This window comes from Melopsittacus undulatus, chromosome 6 (assembly GCF_012275295.1).
Source record: "Melopsittacus undulatus isolate bMelUnd1 chromosome 6, bMelUnd1.mat.Z, whole genome shotgun sequence".
NCBI classification, from domain to species: domain Eukaryota; kingdom Metazoa; phylum Chordata; class Aves; order Psittaciformes; family Psittaculidae; genus Melopsittacus; species Melopsittacus undulatus.
Window position 1 is genome coordinate 59,312,008 of NC_047532.1, and position 22,865 is coordinate 59,334,872.

The window sequence follows — 22,865 nt, forward strand, 5'->3', positions numbered from 1 at the left end:
TGAATTTTAATTTTGAGAGTTACTGTTCTTAAAGTTTCCCAGAGGACCTCCTTATTTCTGTTCTGACCTCTCTCCAGTCTCTTAGCACAGTCTCAAAATATGTGACACCTCATACAAACAGCAAGTGTAAATGCTCTGTATTACTGCAACTGCTTTTACATTTGGATAGATGTTGAATTTAGTACCAAAAGGCTGTCATATAGAGACATATGCAGAACAAAGTAAGAACTAAGCTTCAAGGGATGTGAATCTAAATTACTGTTATTTATTTGCAGAAAGTTAATAACATCTAAACAGTAGCTACATTATAGTTTTAATATGTGCTAAAGAGCATTTACCGTGCATTCATCCATAAGCACCTTCGGTTCAAGCAGTGTATTTGCTTTAAAGATTTGACCATTCCATCCTTTGAAGCTAACAGACATTTTCTGGCCACCTGCTTTATTTAATCCCCACAACGGCGTGTTCAGACAATGAACTGTGATGCTATGGGTTGCTTCTGAGCTCAGTAAATGAAGGAAGTTCATCTGCACTTTTCCAACGCCGAACTCCAGCTAAGTTCCAAGGGAAATGCATCGTTAGACTTACAGTGGGACTATGCTGAATCACCACAGCAACACCAAGTAACATGCATATACATCCAGTGTTCAGGCATGGGAACATGTTTAAATGTTTAAACACTGGGATCAGTGCCAAAAAGCATGATTTGTGTTTGTCAGGAGAGCTGTTAGGTTCTATTACAGTGATTACTATAAACAGAAGCTTTCATAGGACATTTTCAAAGCTCAAAAATAAACATTTGCTAATGCTTACAACATTGTTAAAATGCAGCTGGGCAGAAAGCACTGTTTTTAAGTAAGTGAAACAAATGATTTTCTGATTTAGATAAAGATATTATAATCACAGTGTTTTAACTGCAGCCACATCATTCTGCTGTTTAGTTGTCTTAGACCACAGGCTTTGGCAATACCTACATTCCATTAAAAATCCAAAATTTCGCAAGTATACTTTGATTTTAGACAGAATGCATAGTTACTCATTACTCAATGAGAATTTCTCCAATACTAAATCATACTCAGGGATTTTCCAAATGTAGGAAGGAGTATGGAAACTGTAGGGTATTCCTGATGCTCTTCAATGACTAAGGTTTATATGCAAATATCCACAAATATAAGATTTGTATTCCCAAAGGTTTTAGGACTACATCTAAAGAGGAGCATGGACTACTGATACAAACGAAATCAGTCTCTTCCTAATGGCATTTAGAAGTACCCAAGTGTTAAAAAGTAGCCATAATTTTCTTCCTTCCTACTGCAATGACCTCAGCATCTCTACAGTTAGCTGCCCTGAGTGATGAGTTACTAATGTGGCTTAGAAGCATTTCAGGCTTATTTTTATGCTTTGTATAGGAAAGTATAAGGCAAGCCAAAATAAGTCTATCAACACAGAGGGTGAGTAAATGAAGTAAATGAACAAAGTGAGGGTTATACTAATATCTATTGTCTCCAGAAAATCTGTAACTTCTGTAACAGAATGTGTAACTTGTACTTCCACAAAGATGCACATTGAAAAAAAACCCCGAAGCCTAACATCTTTTCATGAGTTAAGTAAATAAGCATTCATTTGTTCAGAGTTCTAGTACAGATACAGTCTCTGTGAAGCAATGCATACCTTTGTCACAGACAGCGGTGTTAAACATGTCTGACCACCTGCAGTGAAGTTGCAGAAAACTTCAATAGCATCAGAAGGACATCCAATATTTGGGTCTATCCAGTATTTTCCTATTAGTATATATTCCAGATGGAAAACAGAACCAAAATATTGTTACTAAACAGTTCACTAAAATATTAATGCTTTTTGGCAAGTATTAGGTATATAATCACCATAGCTTTATTAGGAAATGAAAGAAAAAACTCCATGAAACTCATTCCACTATTATAATTCTACTAATAACAGATACTGAGCAAAATTATCATAATCATTCAATTGTGATTACATAAACAATAATTACTGAATACTGTCATAGTTTCAAAAATGTTTTCTTTTTCTACAGGTATATAGTGAGAACAATTTTTCCAGTCTGCTCTTCCTGTATTAAAGCTTAGTGTTTTTTCCCTTTGTGCGTGCCTTTACACAGAGAATATATTCAGAAACATAAAATACCAGTCTAGGTTCTCTTGCTCTCACAGCACCTTGAAGATCCTCCCTTTTTCTCATTAGACACTCCTACATAACCCAGTAGCAGTAAGGAGTATTTGTCCTTGCACATCCATGGGATTTGGTCCAAGAAAAGAAATGGGACACATGCAACTTAGATCAAGATTTAGCTTACCTTAATTTATGGTTAAATATGCGTGAGCCTGTGCTCTACAATTTCTATGCGGGTGTGTGTAATCCTCTGAAGTGGAGGACTGTGTCAGTGACCTCTGTGGCCCTAAAGGGCTGAGATTTATTTAGGAGAGCACAGTTCTAATAATGTTCAGGCTCATCTACTAGATGCCTTAAAGAACTTATCCATCCTTATATAAGCCATAGAACAGTAATTGTCCTGTAACGTCTAACTTCATTTGCCCTTTCCCCCTTAGCTTGCTAATGCTAATACTTGATACTAAGAGTATGTACAGGTATTTATTATTTTATTAGCCAATCAGAAACTGAATTATGTCACAGTCTTGACATTAGAGGTTTCAATACTTTTTTTTTATTTAAAACATTGATTCAGGATCTTCTGGAACAAGTGTATCTGACAGTTGTGGTGTACTGTATACAATTTTCTCATTAGGAATCTAGAATTTGATCCACACAGAGTTCATTGCAAGATTAGCTATAAATACTCGGGAAATCTTTAATCACTAACTTGGATTTAATTTCAGATTTTCTAGACACGTTTATTTACATATATATATATTTATCTGTCTCTACTACTTATATACTATTAGCTACCTACATACTTTCATCTTTAAAATTCAGAAATTTTATCTTAAATAAAGATAAAATGAAGATAGCTGTGACAAGCACACTGCCACAGAGCATAATTTAAAAAAATATCTACACATTACGTTTTTAATGTAGAAAGTAACATTTGGAAGCAACATATGCCAAACCCTACTTGTATTCAACCTTTCATGAAAGTGGACACTTACCATCTGACACTTTGCGCTCACAGTTAAGCAAATCCCTGCAGATGCGTGCTGGGTTATCCCGAGTGCCAAGAGGGTTCTTGATGCTGTGTAGTAAATTGCTAAGGTAGTGCAGTGTTTTGAATATCTCTGTGCTGTGATCTAGTAAAGTTACTTCAGTATTCTGGTATTTCTGCCAAGGGCCATTAGAAAATGTGTTACCACAAGGAAGTATCGCAACAACAATATATGCAGTAAAAGTCATTGAATAGCCAGAAAGAAGCAAAGTATTTATAATGCATGCAATCAGCCATACAAGACAGGGTAAGAATAATACATTCCAATAACAAAAATAGTACATGTTATTAAAATGATCGGAGCAGTGAAGTTAGAGACAGGCTAAGATCATGCAAATATATTATTATAACATGTTAACAGAAAAATGTGGATATAAGGTAAAAAAAGAATTTTTACATTTGTAAAGTATACTTAGGAGTTTTAGATTTTGAACAGTAAAATCTACTGTTGCTGTTTTTCTGAACTTCAATTGCAACATACAAATCCTAGCATGTTTAGTCATATTCAACAGTAATTACTTGCTATACTTGCTTCATTTTAAATTAAGTTGTTGTAAAGAATCCGTGTTCTGTCCTCAAAAAAGAAAATTCTAAATGCATTCCCTGTATGACAGTGTAAATACACTGAAATAGATTACCTCCATCTGAAGTGCAGCATTTGACTCAATCAAAGCTTGAACAGCAGCATTGATGTCCACTTGTTTCTGGAAAAAAACAAACACCCCCCGCCCCCCCAGACCCCCACTTCAGAATATAAAAAGACAAACACAAATACTCTGAAATGCAGATGGTAAATTCTTTGAGCACTGTAGCAACACACAGGATAGCTTCATTATTTTGCCATTTTTGAAAAAGATTAATTGTAAACACTTACTTTTAAAACAGGATCCTCCCTTCCAATTCCAAAGAATGCAAGCATGTGTATAGAAAAAGCATATTTCATTTTTATTAGCACCCCCATGCCCAATTTAATGATCATATTCCTGGAATCCAGAAAAAAGACTGCAATAGTTGTTACAGACTGATGTCCCAACTTATTCCTCCCAGCCACTTAATTTATATCCTTAAGTAAACCAATCCAGGTAAGTTGAATAGGTGTTAGTCCTTTACAGAGACACACACAAAGAATAATCTCAGTCACCAGCAGGTGACAAACCAAAGTAGTCTTCCTGATGCATGAACAAATACCAAGGCTGAAAAACCAGCCTCTGAAGGAAGAAGCCAACGTGGGCTTCATTCCCACAATTTGTATCTATATACCAGACCCAGACAAGAGGTTAGGGTTTTGTTTTTAAAGAATTAAGTCACCCACACAGGCATCTAGTTCTTACAATTTGTTCTCAGGGGTGGGGCTTAAACCACAACATCAGATTACATGCATCATGACATCTTCAGAACACTTCACATATTGAGTCTGTCCTAACTGGCACAATCCTTTAACAAACTAAATCTGTGTGTCTGTGTGTGTAGGGAGAACATCTGGACCAGAAATAGCACAAAAATTTCTGTTATCCTTCAGTGTTCAAATACAGATCAGGAGAAAAAACTTATAGAGTGTGACAGAGTTAACCCATGTCAAAAATATGAGTATGTCCAATGAGAATTGCCTGTTGAGGGCTCAACAGTGTGCAGAACAGAACTGACAGTCTAAGATGAAGGTTCAAAAAATGTATCACTGTAGTGATAGAAGTTGTGGAAAAATGTATTTGCATTTCATGTTCAGCAATGGGACAACCAGTGCATTTGAAAAGGGTCCTGCTATTTTCACTTTCAAAAAAGAAAGCATTGTAGATTAAAGTTGTGACAGAACTTACTCTGGGTCCAGGTGGTCCAGGTGGTCCCTGGAAGATGGGAGAAGCTAGGTATTAGAGGCTTCATATGTTTATAAAATGCAATTACAGTGGGAAAAAATATAGGCATGTTTTTTTTTACAGACTTACAGGTGGCCCTAGCTGACCCTGAGGTCCCTGAGGCCCCTAGAAGAAACAGAGATAAAATGCAAGTTATAGGTTACCATCTCTGCTTTTACATTTATGTGTTGTTTAAATCACAACATGCCACAATGCATACAAATAAGATAATGTGATACAGGCTTTGGTAAAGCTGTAGATCAGCAGTTACTATTGATAAAGTACTACGCTCTGTTAACATATGAGTATTCCTGTCAGAATTGCTGGGTTGTTTGGTTACTTGTTAATCCAATCACTTTTGGTATTAAGGGAATATTAGAGGTCATACAACATATTAATATATAACATGCTATACATTATGCCAGCATTATATGCATGTTGACCACACAAGTACTACAAAGGATGAATGATCAGAAACGCATTGTAAAGTTACGGGCAGCTGTAAAAAACCAACTGATCTGGTTTACTCCATGAGTATCTGCTAGGCATTTATTAGCTCATTTTTTCAGCAGTGTCAGGTTTCAGCTGAAACAGTTTGTGTTCCCTGGGTAACTGTGATATTGAAGCTTCCTTCATAGTCAAGAAGTTACACCTTTATTTTCTCATCATAAGTAACATCATTTTTATGTGTAAGATGATGCAGTGGGGAGGAAAGGAGGAGAAAGAACAGCCTCTTTTCCTTAGCCTGTAGTGCCTACAATGCACATAGTCTTCAATCTAAGTTTTAGACTTGCTTCAGGGTTGGACATGGACCTTCCCCAAAATAATAACCCTATCTGAATTATCCTTTCTTTGAGCAGCTGCTTACACTAAGATGGAAAGATTATGAGTATTCATTAATATACAGTGATACCTGTGACAGTATTAGATTCTCATCTTTAATCTCTGCATACTCAAAGCCTCTAGGAGCTGCTGTAACATAAACTGCCATAAGAACAATGAAGAATAGGTGGCAGTGCCTTAATATCAGCAAAAGAGAAGAAGGGATGAAAGGCATAGGACAGATCTGCACCACATCATAGTAAAACCTTTTAACATAACTGAGTTAATTAAAGCAAAACATTCTTAGCCAGTGCTGCTTGTACCCGTTATGCCAGCACAATAAGCTGTTTCAGCAAAAGCCTTCTTACAGCAGTGTGGTCACACTAGTACTAAGTCTCTGCCAAAAGAGAAATAATCTTATCTGACATGGTCATGCTGACAAATATTGCCAAACTGATGTAGTCAAAGAGGTATTAAGTTGTAAATCACTTAATATAGTAATGAAAAGTATTCCTGCTGTGAGATTTCCCAAGATCTGTGTGTCACTGCAAGTTACAACTGCAGAACATGGGCTGCGCTTCAAGCTGCCACCAGCAAGGGATGCTGGAAACGGCTAAAGAAAGGCCAGAATCAATCTAACATTAATTCATGTATATTAAAAAAAAAGGATCTCAAAGCAGATAGGAGTGATTTACTTAAGTCACTGGGGTTCCAAATGTATCAGTTCTTAGGGAGAATACCAGCTGCATCTCACAACAGATTTGTAAGGTAGAGTACATGGTAGGTACTGGGGAATGCATCTGTCAGAGGTTACAGTGACTTTCACAGCTGGACAAAGTAAGTGTGCCTGCACATCACTGGCCCTGGCCATGCCAGAGGGGCTCAGGTGCTGGACTGAGAAGGGTGTAAATGGGGGGCCACCATGTAATTCCTAGCACCAGATCTACACCAAGGAAGGCTGTGCTTAGAGACTACAAATGGCTTTGAGACCAAGACCCATGCTTTAGATATTCTTTGGAGGACTAGGGAGAATCAAATCTGAAGTGCTTTTGGGTGTTTAGGGAGATGGTCTTCTGATACTTAACCAAGACGACTGTGTAAGTCCATATAAGCAATAAGGACTGTAAATGTTGTCAGTGTTCAACTGATACATCCTGACCCTATTTATTTATGTTTCATCCACTTACACCTATAGAAGGGACTCTAAAGCCATTATTTAGGTAAATATTTACTGGTATTTTATAAAGCCGTTAATGATTAATGTTGGAAAATGGAAATAAAAGAAGTAAGTAATCTTCGCATATTTAGTTCTTTGGCAAGTACCCAACTTTGATCTGAGTTTGATTATTGCTCAGCTTGACATTTTCTTTGAAATCTTGTTACTATTAAATAAGCATAAAATATTATGGTTGTTATTCATTATTTAAAAAATGATGAGATTACAGAGAGGGCATTCAGTATTTTGGGGGTAGTCCCTCAGCTGTTGCACACCAATGAGGTTTCACAGAGCTAACCTGCTGTATGCTAGCTGGGAGGGCCAGCCTCCATAGTTAGTTAATTACATCAGCAACTCAGGTGCTGTTAGGTTGCTACAGAATACACCTTCAATCTCATGTGGATATACTCTTGGACTGTCTGATCGTGCATGGTGAAGTATGTTTAGCATAAAATGAAAGTGTGAAAAAGAAACTTGAGAAATGAATTTGACTGTGTAAGGATATGTTTATCTTGGTTCAAGACTTAATTATGCAAATACCAAGTCAAGGGAAGGCACAAAATCTTCAACAGTTTGTCCCTAAGTAACCACTGCTCTCTGATGAATAGATGTCCTTGTTCTGAGTGCTGAGATTTAGACATGCCAGTGGATTTTTCAGATGACTGAATGCTTCAGTTAATATTCCATGTTCTTGGCATGTGTCACAGCTTGAAGACTCAAAAAGTCTTAGGACAAGAACAGTTCTAATTTATAGTGCTTTCTGTGATAGAACTGAATATTTCATAAATCAAAATCTGCACTGTTCAATGAATTGATGGTATTTTGTAAAAGAGGAAAGTGATTTGTTTTGATTCACAGTTAAGATGGTTAACAGCAATATGAAGTAAGAAACTAGTTTTCCTCTCATTCTGAGATAGCAATTGCCTCACTGTCTCCTTGCCAATAAAGCCCATGTGAAATAAAAGGTAAATATTGAATACTATTTGTTAACTACAGTTAACTACTTTTGGGGATATTATGTTTCTTAAATGCATTAAAAACTTCTGAGGGCTGTATCAATTACTTTTAGAAGGCTTTAAAATAAAACTGTTGCAGAGCAGCGCTTTTCATGGATCTAGTTAATTCCTAAATGTTTTACTGCAATGCACAGGGATTACCCTTACAAATCTACTTACTTTATCCTTTGATCACATTAGAAATCAAATCAGAAAAGTGTAATTCCAGTTCATAACAACAAAAGTGGAGAATAGAACAGTTTGGTTTAGTGTGCTCTTTAACTCCTTAATCACCCAACTGATTGATTGCTAGTACAGAAGTTCAAAGGCCAACCCTCCCAGTGGAGCCCTGCTTTTATACGCAGTGATCCATATGCTTAACTTTGAAACCATGAGCATTCCAAGGACTTCCATATTTTCCATGACTTTTGAAATTTCCTAAGAAACAGAAAGTAGCTTTAGCAAAAATTATTAACATTCAGTTGACCATTTCTGTCATTTTGATGTTATGTCACCATATCTCATAGTGGGTAAAGCCTAATAACATTGTGCAACAGGCTGATAGACAATACAGTACAGTAGCTGCCATTAATGATAGTAAATCTAAGATAAAAGATGATTATCCAATCTCCAGCACTGGATGTTTTCAAGATCTGGCTGAATAAAGCCCTGAGTAATGTGGTCTGATCTCAGAGCTGATTCTTTTCAAGAGAAGGTTGGTCTACAAATGTCTTGAGATCCCTTACAACCTGGATTATTTTATATATCTATATTATAATTCATTATGTGACATGCCATAAAATAAAAAAAAAATTAAGAAAATAAAAACACACTTTCAGAAATGTCAGAACTCTGAAACAATATTCTAGAAGGTACTGCATGGTTTTCTAAATGTTTCAATCACAGTGATATGAATATTGAAAGAATAACTTGGATTAAAATTCTTCAAGCTGTTTCTGCCTCTATGAATTTTTCTCCAGAAATAGCTTATACAACCTGAACACAGTCTACCACTGACCTCAAGGAGGTTTTTCAGCAAATAAAAGGACATTTCTTCCTAGTCATGAACCCTGTATCTCCCTGACAGACTAAAAATTGTAACTAAAACTTGGACTGCTACAGAAAAGTTAAAATCTTTATGATTCTAGGAAGAATGCCAATGTAAATTTTAAGGTATAAATTTAAGCTTGGAATACACAGTTGGAAGAAAATAATTTTCTCTCCTTTGTGTCTGAAAATAGTTGGGAATAAATGTTTTCTTAGCTACATAATATAAACTGATGCCACCGTGTAAGATTTAAAATCAAAAATTCTTCTTCTGAACACAGTCTTAGAAGATTAATTAATCTTGATGAATTAAGGAACTTTTTTTAGGAAATTACTTCTTAAACACCAGTACCAATAATGGAAAGGGGTGTTTCTTGTTCACCGTTCTGGATGGCTTTTTATTATTAGTTTTTAAGTGTCAGCATTTTTAGCTCTATGCTGTTATAGCAATTCTTATGCGTAAACAGTAGAAAAAGACAGTTAAGATGGTTAATTGCAGCACAAATTAAGGAACCAGTTTGCCTCTAATGGTCTCCAGAGCATTAGAATCAAAAAGAAAAGTTCCTCAAGACACATGCAACAACAAACCAAATTCCAAGCCTTAACTCTTTAAGCAATTTTGAGTATTTCTGATAGATTTTTTTCCCAAAAACTTCTATATGGCATTTAGGTTAGAACTGTACACAGGTGGCTGCTAAAAGCAAAATATAAGAGAAATTAAATGATTTTAAATGAGGTAGGGTGATACAGATGTATGAACATGTGTATGCATGCTGTGCTGTGAGGCACTGGAGCACTGACCACAGATGAGATGAACGATTTTTCTTCTACATCTGAATTGGGTCAGGTTTGGATTATGTGATGCTGTATGATCAGGGGCCATACTGCCTGACAGCATATGAACACTGGGCACACCTATGTAAGTCAGCTTGAACAAGAAAAGGCCAGACTTCTGACTCATGCTACCAACTTTCTTGGCCAGCACTCTCCAGGAGCACAACATGACCGTCTGACATTGAGAGCATCCAGGAGTACATTCAGTGTAACACAGAAATAGTTTTTACAAAGCCAAAAATATGAAAGCACAAAAGTTTCATCTTACCATTTCACCCCTTGTGCCCTTTTCACCTCTCAGTCCCTGTAAGAAAGAGAAGCTGTTAATCCAGTATGCTTTCTAACTGCTTAAGACTGAAATAAGCAGATTAATGTCCATGGGTTATGCTCCTCACATGAAAAGTTCAGTCTCATCTGTGGAAGTTTCCACAACTGTGAGGCTTTAATTTTCCTGTACTGTTGGAAAACTGAATTACTTGAAAACGTCTTGTAATTCCTACATGTGGAAAGCTATTGTTTTCTTCAGATTGTGAATGTTATTTCTCAGTAATTTTACCATGGCAGGGGGGCTGGAACTGGATGATCTTGAGGTCCTTTCCAATCCTAACTATTCTATGATTCTATGATTCTCCCTGCCAGCTAGCTATATTCTCTACAATTTGATCTACTGTGATTCATCAGTGCTACACCATCTTCAGAACAGAGAACAAAATTCTGTTCTCTCCATCACTGAAGAAATCAATTGTTTACATATCTGGCTTTATTACCCTATTAGTTCTCCACTCACAGTCACATTAGACACTGGTTTTCTGTCCCCAGGGCATTTTTGGCTAGTTTTGCACTTAAACTGTGTTTCTGAACACAGTAATAATCTTATAGTTCTTCTCTGGAGAAACTGTGTGTCTTGATGGCAGCATTTCATAACATAGAGAAGTCATCTTCAGCTGTAATGATTTCTTAATGATAATGCAAATTGTTACATTCAATATGAAGTCTATTAAAAGCCTTCATAAAGTATACCCAATTTTGAAGTTTTCCTCTTGAGGGGCATTAAAAAGAATGCAGCAAGACTTAAAGTACTGTCTTTTTCCCAACAAATTGAAAGAACAGTCTAATTATAGAAAGAACATTTCCCTTCTCCTTTCTTTTTCACTGTAAATATTTCTGTTTACTGATTTTATTGTACGTTCCTGTTATTTTAATGATTATCAGCCCAATCAACACAAAGAATAAGCTACACTGAAAGGGAGTGTGGCTACTCTCTAGATATGTCTAGATATGTATGCTCTGTACTTACACATAAGGCCACTGCAATGACATTTCTGTCGTTGTTTTTTGTAATTTTTTTTCTTGTTTGTACTACAGATGCTGGACTCACATATATTAGCTTACCAACATGGTATAACATGAAGATGGCCCTGCTAGTTGCTGTTTGTGAATAGAAAGATGGGAATGTTACTAGCCACAAACCAGATGACTAAAAGTAAGGGATGGGGAATTATGCAAAAGAGAAGGGAAACTTACAGGCCTGCCAGTTGGGCCTGTTATGCCTTCTTGACCAACAGGGCCAATATATCCCTGTAAACAAGCAAAGAATTTATTAGTCTGCTATGTTTTCAAAATGAAGAAAATCCTCAGGATGTGTCCTGGTTTGAAGTAGCTCAGCACACAGCCCTGTCAAACAGCCAAAAGATCACGGTGATATCCTTTTTCTGAATATTGAGTTGTACATTGCTACAAAATTAGCAAGGTAATTATTTTAATAATTAATAATAGTGGTGCTTGGAAAGCTACATACATTCTTCTATGTGAAAGCCAATGCACTAAAAACAATGGAAACTACTCTGATTACCAAAGACCACATATTTATTGAGCTACAGCCAACTGAATCTTGAACTGTGTAAGGCTGCCACTAAGTGCTGCTAAAATGTTACTTTCTTGTTCCATTTCACGTAGAGGAAACTGCTCATTTCCAGTGTTTATTTGCATAGGAATGCTTACAAGAAAAGAAAAAGTAGCTATTAGAACAGGCCTCTAAAGCTGCTGCTCTGCATGTGGTTAACTGAACTGGGTCACTTATTTGATGGCAATGGCAGCAGTGAGAGAAGACCATTTTGAAGTAAGACCTTCCAGGCTACAACTTTCCCCTTTTTTCACTCTGTGCTGTAAAAGCTGGATGCACACTCCGCAGTATTACAAAACGCTAAAGATACTTTCACATTTTTGGTGAGCAGCACAGTTGAAAGTAATGAAGAAGGTGTAATAAATAATGAGCTAATGCAGATTAGTAACTGTACAGATAAAAAAGAAAATACTTGTTAAAAAAAGACTACCTATTACTCAATAATGCCTGAGCACCTCTCTTACTCATTGCAGGCAAAGTTTGACCCTTTTCTCTTTTGCTGTAGGACAGAGTTATATAATCAGCATTGTTGCTAGTAAGAAGAAGGAGAATTTTCAACCCCAACAGGCAAAGATATGACAGCGATAAGGATACTTGGGTAGATGAAATTAGACTAGGAGAGCCACACTTTGTCAGTAGGGCTTGCTTTTTCCCTTTAAGATTAAGAGCTCAGCTCTGCTTGTGTACTGTACCCATGCTGCAACCAGAGCAGTGCTGCAGTGCAAGCAAAGGGCTTCTAGTGGAGTCTTAGTCTCAAAGAGAAAAGTTTGGTTAGAAAGTTCCAGCCTTGTTAATTAAAATAAAAAAAAAAAATAAAAGATTATTTCCTAAGTTAAAAATATGTGCCACTTGCAAGCCATCCTGACCATCTTTTTCATGGAGTGAAACACTTACAACTTGGCCTGTTGGACCTTTCGGGCCCAGAATTCCAACTAAGCCAATGTCCCCTGCAGGACCCTGAAAATGCAAAGGAACAGTTTAATCAGACATGGACATTAGCTATCCGCTTGTTTCAAACTCTTTTAATCAGTGAAAGTAAGATAATTTCTGAGAACAGTATCAGCGAAAATATCAAAGCATACTGACCCTAAATGTTTGTCCTTAGACACAGGGTACACAGTTCTGCCTACAGTGTTCCAACAGTTCAGATAGATTTTGAACAAATTATTGTTAAAGCTGATTAATTTGATGCTTTCCTAATGCCCTCATTTTGTAAATGGATTAAGATCTAACAGAAAAGAATTAACACATACTTTTGGACCTGGGAATCCTTGAAACCCCATTAAACCTCTATCTCCATCTTCTCCCTGTAAAAGGAGCAGGTATCCTTACTATTATTTCAAGTTGGTAACTCTTGGACTACCTGTTTTGCATCAGTAGCTGTGATTACTTACAGCTGGTCCTTTCAGTCCAGCATCTCCTGCTGGTCCTTGATCACCTTGTGATCCTGGAAAGCCTCTTTTGCCTCGCTTTCCTGGATGACCCAGAAGCCCTTTCTCACCCTGTCAATAGGAAGACAACATGTCCATTATTACAATTATGACAGTTATAAATGTTAAAGATAAGACTCCTGGCAGAAGCGTGGATCATGGTTTATCTTTAAGAAAAAGACCTACTCCATTAATTTGATTTCCATCATGAATGTTTTCAATAATTATACATTCGCTAAAATGTAAATGTGATTGAGTGCGCCCTCAGCAAGTTTGCTGATGACACCAAGCTGTGTGGTTCCGTTGATACGCTGGAGAGAAGGAATGCCATCCAGAGAGAACGTGACACGCTTGTGAGGTGGGCTGATGCCAACCTCAGGAAGTTTAACCATGACAAGTGCAAGGTCCTACACCTGGGTCGGAGCAATCCCAGGCACAGCTACAGGTTGGGCAAAAAAAGAGATTCAGAGCAGCCCTGTGAAGAAGGACTTGGGGGTGTTGGTCAATGAGCATATGAACATGAGCCAGCAGTGTGCACTCACAGCCCAGAAAGCCAACCGTATCCTGGGCTGCATCAAACGAAGCATGACCAGCAGGTCGAAGGAGGTGATCCTGCCCCTCTACTCTGCTCTCATGAGACCTCACTTGGAGTATTGTGTGCAGTTCTGGTGTCCTCAACATAAAAAGGACGTGGAACTGTTGGAACAAGTCCAGAGGAGGCCACGAGGATGATCAGGGGACTGGAGCACCTCCCATATGAAGACAGGCTGAGAAAGTTGGGGCTGTTCAGCCTGGAGAAGAGAAGGCTGCGTGGAGACCTCATAGCAGCCTTCCAGTATCTGAAGGGGGCCTACAGGGATGCTGGGGAGGGACTATTCATTAGGGACTGTAGTGATAGGACAAGGGGTAACGGGTTCAAACTTGAACAGCAGAGGTTTAGACTGGATACAAGTAAGACATCCTTTACTGTCAGGGTGGTGAGGCACTGGAATGGGTTTCCCAGGGAGGTTGTGAATGCTCCATCCCTGGCAGTGTTCAAGGCCAGGTTGGATGAAGCCTTGGGTGACATGGTTTAGTGTGAGGTGTTCCTGCCCATGGCACGGGGGTTGGAACTAGATGATCTTGAAGTCCTTTCCAATCCTAACTATTCTATGATTCTGTGACTGCTCCTTGACTTGGAAACAGAAAACTCACACACATCAGATCATTTCCAGTATGGTGTCTCCCTGTGTAAGCACTCAAATTCACAAAATGAAATACAGAACAGGCAGGTTAGAATTAAATTTAGAAAGCAATCCTCCGAGAAAGGCACAGTGTAGTTGTGGAACTCCTTCCTGTTAGACTAAAAGTTTACATCAATTCAAATGGAAACTAGAGAGGTTCATGCAAGAAAAATCCTCTGAAGACTATAAAGTACCCAGAAACCATGCCTAGCTCTGAAGGTTACTGAACTGCATTTAACGCTGTGAATATACACTTTTCATTCTTGCTTTTTGTTTATGCTCTTTCCTAGGCATTACCTTTATGCTCTGACAAACATAGACTTTTGATCTGACTCAGTATGTCCAATCTTGACACTTAATTTGCACTATATAGTAACAGTTTTCCCTCATCTATTTCCTGTATTAGCAGGAACTACCTCCTACAGCTCATTGTCTCAACAAAGGAGTAAAACCCAGACTGGGATCACAGGCAATAAAACTGCAGGTAGGGAATACAGTTTATACTAAAATATTTTCATGAAAAGATGACAGAGACAGTATTTCCCTCCCCTAGTTTTCAAGTGAATGAAGATTTTAAGAAACTGCTTACCAAGAAAATCTCAAAGAGCATTGCAAATTATGTTTTTAGATGAAAAAGCCTATTCCAAATGGAGAAAATTATCTTTAATGTTGCATTCTTTGTTTTCTTTACCACTGAAATAAGTCTAATTAATATGAGGATAGACTGATGTCTGGTAACTGGAATTCCCTGAAAAATGGAGCACTCTCAGATGTCTTTCTTTTTGACAGGGCTAAACAAGTTCACTGTAAGTCCTGAGTAAATGGATGTCCCAGACACACTTGTTAGGCTTGAAATTACAGTACTTTTCTGCTAATACATGTTCAAATCATCCAAACTGTTCTAGTATTACAGAAGTTTAAAAAGAAAAGTCAGGAAACATCTGTCCCTAAAGCTTTGAGTAAATATACACAAAGTATTTTGAATGGCATCTAGAGATGGGAATAGCATCCAGATGGATGGGACCTCTGTTCTCCAATTACAGTTCACAGAAGTGAGGTCAGCACAATTTGCAGTCTTATCCTTCAAACAAGTTCTAATGTCAGTTACTTATATGATTAATAGTAGCATGGTGGTTCCACAATCACTGGATGTAGTATGAAGACTAAACAATATTAGTAATACTGTACTTAAACAAAAAGATCCCATGTGTGTACCTTTAGTCCAGGTGCTCCCATGGGCCCTGGCATGCCTGGCAATCCCTTGGGACCTCGAGCTCCAGGATAACCTGCCAGACCTGGCAAGCCTGAGTTTCCTTTATTACCCTTAACAAATTGAAAAGAACTGATTACAAGCAGAATAGCCAGACATGTTTTTTCATTGCATGTTAAAACAGGCATATAACATAAAAATCAAAGCCAGTTAATACTTTCTGTATACACGAATACACATTTACTATACATCAAAATACATGGAAAGACAATGAACAGCAGTAACATCCTGATTTCTACTAATATTCCAAATGCATAACCCCATCATACTTTGCAACAAAGCTACATGTTCTTTAACTGTGGTATGGACTGAAGTTTTTGAAGAGTCAAGTTATTATAGTTTAACAAATCACTGACTGTCAGCAAAGCAAACGCCATAGCCTACTGCAATTGTTCAGTTCAGTCTCATCTTAAACCTTCTTCTGCCTTACTGTAAACATAGCCTGATATCAGTTCTGTGGGATCACCTACCTAGACCTTGAAAGACTGCTGAGAACATTCAAGAAAATGAGTTACCTTTTGGGGCTTATGCAAAGCACCCACGTCAAGAGGAACAGTTGCCCAGTTGGATCACCAGTTTAAGTACCAGTGATCTAGAAAGAGTCATGCATTCAAATATATATGTAAGCACTCGCATTCTAGTGACTGCTTTCACCTCCCACAGGGAATCATATAGAACAGTTTATGTGAGACCTGATTTTTTCCCCAGACCTGAACATTTGCATGTTCAGATTAATAGCCATTAGCACTGATTCCTATTTAATTCTTTTCTAACTCTCTGTGGAAATATGCAGGAAGAGAATACTAATCTCAGTTATAGAATATGACTCCTTGAGATGGCTCCTGGTCAAGTATTGTGTGAAGTCTGAGGATTCTGAGCTTACAATGAGGAGCTCCTTTTGATGAAAACAAGATGCTGAATTCATTCATTACAGGTGGGCTGAGAAGCACAGTATTCATTTTTTTTCAAGAAGGAGCTCCACATCAAGAAACAAAATGAGATTACCTTCCCGCAGAAATGTTCAAATGTTTGTAACTATCAGACCTACAGATAATATTAGTATGGCTGTGTACACTCTGTAAGGATTCGTACAAAACAACTTTACCACATTAAGAAAGACCAAAACATTTATTACAAATACGCATGAGAAAATCAGACTTTAATGAAAAAATCTGTTTACTGAGTACATGGAGTTAAGCCAATTTTGACATGCTAAGGAAAAACAAAATTGCTACCATCCAAATGAATGTTTCTGTGATGTCATTTAGTAGAAACATATACATACATAGATATATCTTTTTCTTATTTCATATGACATTCAGTTAAGCCTTCATAGAAAAAAAAAGTTATATGAAACAGGATTTCTCTATTAACTACAATTTTCAGGGCTTTGAAAATGGTGGTGTGGCGTACAGCCTGCTGGACTGATAAACATACATAGCAAAAGTTCTGTTCATTTTACTGATTGTGGCAAAAATAAGTTACAAGCCTCTCTTTATTACAATTTATAATGCTAATAATATTATTAATATGGAGTAGTGGAGTCTTTTTTTAATATGAAAGATGACATTTTGAGTGAAAGGCAAAAATGTAAGAATTCTTTGGGGTGACATTCCTAAATCCAATTCCAAAGAATTTCAATCACCTTGGAAGAGGCTCTGTAGGATGTAAGCTGAAACTGAAGAGGCTTGAACAGGGTACATCTGCCCCCTACGGGTAACTTGTTTCATTTTCTCTTTGTTCAGCCAGGTAGGAAATTTATACTTCCGTCTCATTTGGCACCTTAATTCCTGATACCAAATCTAACTTGGCATCTTTTTATAACAATGAATTGTCCATCTAACTAGAACTACGTGGAACCAATTTGATCAGACTTTCAACAACAAGAACAAAGGAATTTTCTCCCTCCTCTGTGAAGCAAGTAAGCGAAGAGCTGTGTCACTGCTCCTAGAAGTAGCAGGTCATCATCCCTGGCCCACAGCAAAGGACAGACAGACAAAAAATCTACTTCCAAAAATGCTTCCAAATACCTCAGATACCTGACACTCCTTTTCATTGGTTTTGTGTAAAGCTTCAGAATCACTTTGGTAGAGAGACATGGGTTAGAAATTCAAAGACAGTAAGGAAAAGGTGGGATTCTCTCTGAGACTGAGAGAAGACAGTCTCAGCTGGGACCTACGGCTCTTTTTCAGGAAAAAAAAACTGTGAAGATTCTCTAATTAAGAGAACACTTTCATGTAGCTCCAGTTGCTACTAACAAATGCTAATGAAATAGTTGTTCTCCCAGCACACATCCCTTATGCTAATTTTATATCCTAGCCAGAAAAAAAAGGAAGAAAAGTAACTGATCTCATTTTCAAGATACTCAGGGAACTGAGAATTGTTCCTTCTGCTTAAACACAGTAACCTTAGAAAAGTTGTAAAGTAAAATGACATTAAGAGAGGTAATGTGGAAAGCACTTACCTTAGGGCCAGGCATCCCTGACAGCCCAGGCTTGCCCAGGTTCCCAGGAACACCTTCTGGTCCAGGGTACCCGAGTGTTCCTTTCTTCCCTGTTGGCCCTAGTTTTCCCTTAAAACAAGTTCAAATTAAATATAGCACTGTTGGCACTCTTTATCTTCACCATCACAGAACTAGATTTTAGTCATAGTATTTCCTAAACCCTACATAACAGATCCAGTGTCATGAATGAATACTTGCAGAAGGAGCTCTGAGTTAGGATGTTTGGTTGAAAATGCTATTGGTTTTTTATTGTTTGTGGGATTTGAGCAACTTCAGCTGAAACTCTGGGGCTGACCCTTCTGTATGCCAGGCCTGGAACATGGCTGAGAGTGTTGATTCTTAAACTGAAGTCAGGAAACCTGATAAAGTAATGTATTTATCCCTTTAAAAAACCCAACCACATACCTTTTCAGCTTTTATTTTACTAGATACTCTGTCCTGTACATTTGGAAATTGATGGTATTCAAATTTGAACATATTAAAAAGGACATGTACAAACTCATAACAAGGCACGTTTGTGCTGTTGTTATACTTGCATGAAAAAGCCTGATGTCACATCCATCATAGGACAGTGATTTTTTTCTTTACAATTATTTCCCTTTAGACTGATATACACTATCTTGAGGGGCTTAGAGTTCTGCAATTATCTCTGCATGAATGAGTTTCTCAGGAGTTTAAAGTATGCTAACTACAACATACCTTGTTTGAAAAGGTATTGTTAACAACTGCCATAAAGAATGTAAGAAGCACACCATCTTAATCTTATTTCTAACTTGTGGTTGCTCAAGCATCTTGCACTTGGGATGTGCTTGGAAACTTCCCCAACCTCTAGTTTTTACTGTCTTCTCCTGCTCGCTTCTCGTATGTCTTGTCTTTCCCTCTTTTCCTTTGTCTGGTGAACGATACACTCCCTGCAGTCCCCCAGAGGAAAGAGCTGCATATTTACAATGGACAGTTTTGTCCTTGCTTTAAAAAGGCTCTTCTTGCTCTCCGCCCAGCAGGTACAAGCTCTGTAAAGCAGCTGTGTTTCTCTGGTTACTGACAATATTTTTATGTGAGGTAGTGGAAGTTATTTACAATATGTGCTTGTGTTGTACTATTTATTAGGGGACCAAAATAGCCTTGATGCGTTTTGTTCTTGGTTATGTTTACAGAACACCTACTGCTTCCTGTTCTTTCTTCTCCCTGAGGGAGAATGGGATGCAAGTCAGCTTCTCTACAGTAACTCAAGAAAGAACATTAAAAACTTCATCTCAAGGCAAGCAAGGGAAAGGAGTAAACCTCAAGGGATTTGCCAGCCATATCCATCACGGACATATGGATCCAGGCTTCTGTAGGCTACAGCTGTTCAAAGAACCGACGGGAGCCAGGAGTGAACAGTAGTACGGTTCTGTGTGATATACTGGGATAACTTCCACATGGACTACAGGTGATATGCAAAAATGACCTAATTAAGTAACTTTACAAGTGGGGAGGATCTTGTTATATTAGCTGCTCTTTGCTTCTATGTGTTTCATAGTCAAATAGAATTCAGTGTAATTTAGCACAGTTTTGAAAATTACTTTGTATTTTCACAAGGGATCCTTTACATTTCCTGAACACTAAGAAGGCTCTTTTTTGAGTGAGCATAAAACCTACTGGTACCACTGGCATGACTCAATTTTGATTTTATTAGCTATTATTTTATTTGTTTTATAACCTGCAGATAAAATTTGTTACTTACAGGAATTCCAGGTTTGCCTGCTTGACCCGTTGCTCCTTTCTTCCCTGTGGGTCCCTAAAAGTTACAAATACTTGTGAGCTGATAAATGTCAACAGAGTTGCACTATGAAACTTCTCAGACAAAATACCTCATTTAAGTTGCAATGGCAATTGGTATTGCAAGAACACTTCTCAAAAGCCAATGAAAATAATCCCATGAGAGAATACAAAATGCTTTTGGCAATTTTCAGCACACCAACAAGATGAAGTACTATTTCTAAAGGAAAAGATTTAAGTCTTTGATATTTTTCATTACTTGCTCTGTTAAGGAAACCCAAACCACCAAATTTTAGCCATATATAACAGTTTTCCAAGGATAGTCAGCAAACAGCAAAACCATAAAAATTCCAATTAAGTACAGTTTTGCTTTACTTCTTTCTACTTACTTCTGAACCTCTTTCTCCTTTTGGTCCTTGGTCTCCCAGTTCACCTGGCTCTCCCTTTGGAAAGAACATATATTAAATAAATAAAAAGAATCATGTGAATGCAGCTAAAAACACATTTGCAACAGCTAATAGAGAAATCTCACTTGTTTGAAACACTTACTGGAGGTCCCTGTTGTCCAATAGGTCCTCTAAGCCCTGGAAGACCTATAGAACCCTGGGAAGCAGAAAAAATAGCATATTGCAATACAAGCAACACTTGGCGAGCTACAGATTTCCTTTTAAAGGTCATCTTGAGAGGTTCTGGGTGGCCTGAGCTTCCTAACGTGACCAAGATAAAGTATGCTCAGCTCTCCTGAGAGCAGACCTTAGGAACTACACATTGTTTAAACATTTCTGCACTTCTGAAAGCATAGATTGTATCCAGTTCATTGATTTATTACTATGTCTATCTCTATTATCTGTGCAACTTAAACAGGATGTTCCATGTCCAGGGCTGTCTCTTTTGTACTTCAGCAAACAAACGCATCAATGATTATTGTGATTAGTTACGATCCAATTTGTCTATGCTAAAAGACTGAATGCGCTTCATGAATAATTATTAGGCTTAGGTTTACAAATAAACAGTGTTTAAATTTCCGAGAAAAATGTTAATTCATTCAGTATTACAGAATCACAGAAGTGTTTAGGCTGAAAAAGCCAGGCAGAAAAGGTTGTGCAGGAACATATCCAGTTAGGTTTTGAGCATTTCCAAAGATGGAGACTCCATAACCTCTCTGGGCAGCCTGCTCTGGTGCAGTCATCCTCACAGCAGAAAGTGTTTTCCTGTGTTCAAAAGGAATTTCATGTGTTTTAGTGTTGAGCTCTTTGCCTTGACTTGACCTGAAACTGGACACTATTGAGACAAGTCTGACTCTTTCATTTTCATTCCCTCTCATCAGGTATTTCTACACATTAAAATCATCCAAGCCTACTCTTCTCCAGCTCATATGTCCCAGCTTCTTTCCAGCAACTTCTCCTCATATGAAAGGTGCTCCAATGTGTTCAAAGAGCTCATCAGTGCACCGAAGCACAATTTCTGCACACTTGTGAGATAAGATGCTACTTCTGCTACATTACTCTACATGCGTGCACAGCATGCCACATCCAAATAGAAAGAATAAAGCAGGAGGCATTAGTATTACCTTGTAACCCTCATCACCAGGTTCTCCTCTATCCCCATGTTCACCACTAGGACCCTTGAAAGAAAATCAAAGAGAAAAATGTAACAGCTGAACTGAAGTAACACTCCAATCAAATACAAAAAGAATGATGGGATTTCTCTCAAAACAGACTAACCAACAAGAAAGAACTGAGGATTACAGATATTAAAGTTAACTTGTCTTAAGGAATAACCATTCTTCTTTTTCTAAACAAAATGTACTGCAGTCAGACAGTAATCAATGTCTGAAGTACTTTGTAACTGAAGACTGGAATCTTGAAAATAGGTCTTACGTGAGCATAACTGAAACAGGAGTATTGACCTCAGTAGGACTGCTCCAGGTTTGTACCCATATATATGATATCTGAATTAAAAAGTCTTCATAAATAAATGACGAAACTTTGTTTTCAAACCATGCAAGGAAAAATTTTCAATGGATTCGGTAAGATAACCCATGAAAACTGGGGTTCTTTTGTGAAATCACTTGCTTCTGACATACTCAGAATCTGCTTTAATTTTGAAGTTTGTCCTAATTAAAAGATAATTTCAATTTCTTGGCATGTTTCACACATATAAGAACTGCACAGGAGCAGCAGGAATAGAATGATTTTTCTGAGTCACATGGTACATCCTGCTGTGTTCAGACACCTCACTAGCCCTACTTTAGGAAAAGGCTCGTAACTCCAGTCTCACAAGAAAGGGACTTTTCCCCAGAATTTGAACTCTCATTGCAGCAAATCTCAGTCAAAGGAAACATAACAGGATAGGAAGTCACACCCACAGGAAGTAAGAACAGCCAAGACTCTCCAAAAGACATCCAGCTAATCATTAGGTGAAATAATAAGGGATTGGTTTCCCACCTGTCTTAAGTAGAAGCATATAATGAAAAATTGGCCAGGCATCACTAACTGCAGTGTATCTTTTACAGTTCATAAACGAATAGACTAGCCACTTCTAGGGCATATTCACCAACAGATGCTATTATGCAATTGTATACTCTCCAAGGTTTCAGCAGCTTCACATCATGTTTCCTAAAGGGAATCCATAAGGTGGAAAGGCCCTGCTTGCAACATTTGCACAGTCATCATTACAGGGCTAATTTGGCTGCAGCAGAATTGGCTAGAGTTTCTTCTCTAATGCGTTACCATAAGTAAATTAAGAACCTAATCCAGACTCTGTCTTCAGTTACATCAGGGTCGTAGAAGTCCTGCCTTTTGAGAAGGTGGGGTAT

General features: G+C 37.7%; 1 protein-coding gene across 1 annotated transcript in view; it reads right to left on the reverse strand.

Moving 5' to 3' along the window:
* COL24A1 (collagen type XXIV alpha 1 chain) overlaps positions 1-22,865 on the reverse strand; it is a 139,818-nt gene that overhangs the window by 3,235 nt on the left and 113,718 nt on the right. Inside the window, exons 43-59 of the mRNA XM_005148104.3 lie at positions 21,618-21,671; positions 20,597-20,650; positions 20,437-20,490; positions 20,013-20,066; positions 18,251-18,358; positions 15,732-15,839; positions 13,258-13,365; positions 13,117-13,170; positions 12,758-12,820; positions 11,485-11,538; positions 10,229-10,264; positions 5,137-5,172; positions 5,011-5,037; positions 3,835-3,900; positions 3,144-3,312; positions 1,672-1,781; positions 339-554 (exon numbers count right to left, since the gene is read on the reverse strand). Of these exons, the coding sequence (XP_005148161.2) occupies positions 339-554; positions 1,672-1,781; positions 3,144-3,312; positions 3,835-3,900; positions 5,011-5,037; positions 5,137-5,172; positions 10,229-10,264; positions 11,485-11,538; positions 12,758-12,820; positions 13,117-13,170; positions 13,258-13,365; positions 15,732-15,839; positions 18,251-18,358; positions 20,013-20,066; positions 20,437-20,490; positions 20,597-20,650; positions 21,618-21,671 (1,371 nt within the window). The remainder of the gene's footprint in view (positions 1-338; positions 555-1,671; positions 1,782-3,143; positions 3,313-3,834; positions 3,901-5,010; positions 5,038-5,136; positions 5,173-10,228; positions 10,265-11,484; positions 11,539-12,757; positions 12,821-13,116; positions 13,171-13,257; positions 13,366-15,731; positions 15,840-18,250; positions 18,359-20,012; positions 20,067-20,436; positions 20,491-20,596; positions 20,651-21,617; positions 21,672-22,865) is intronic.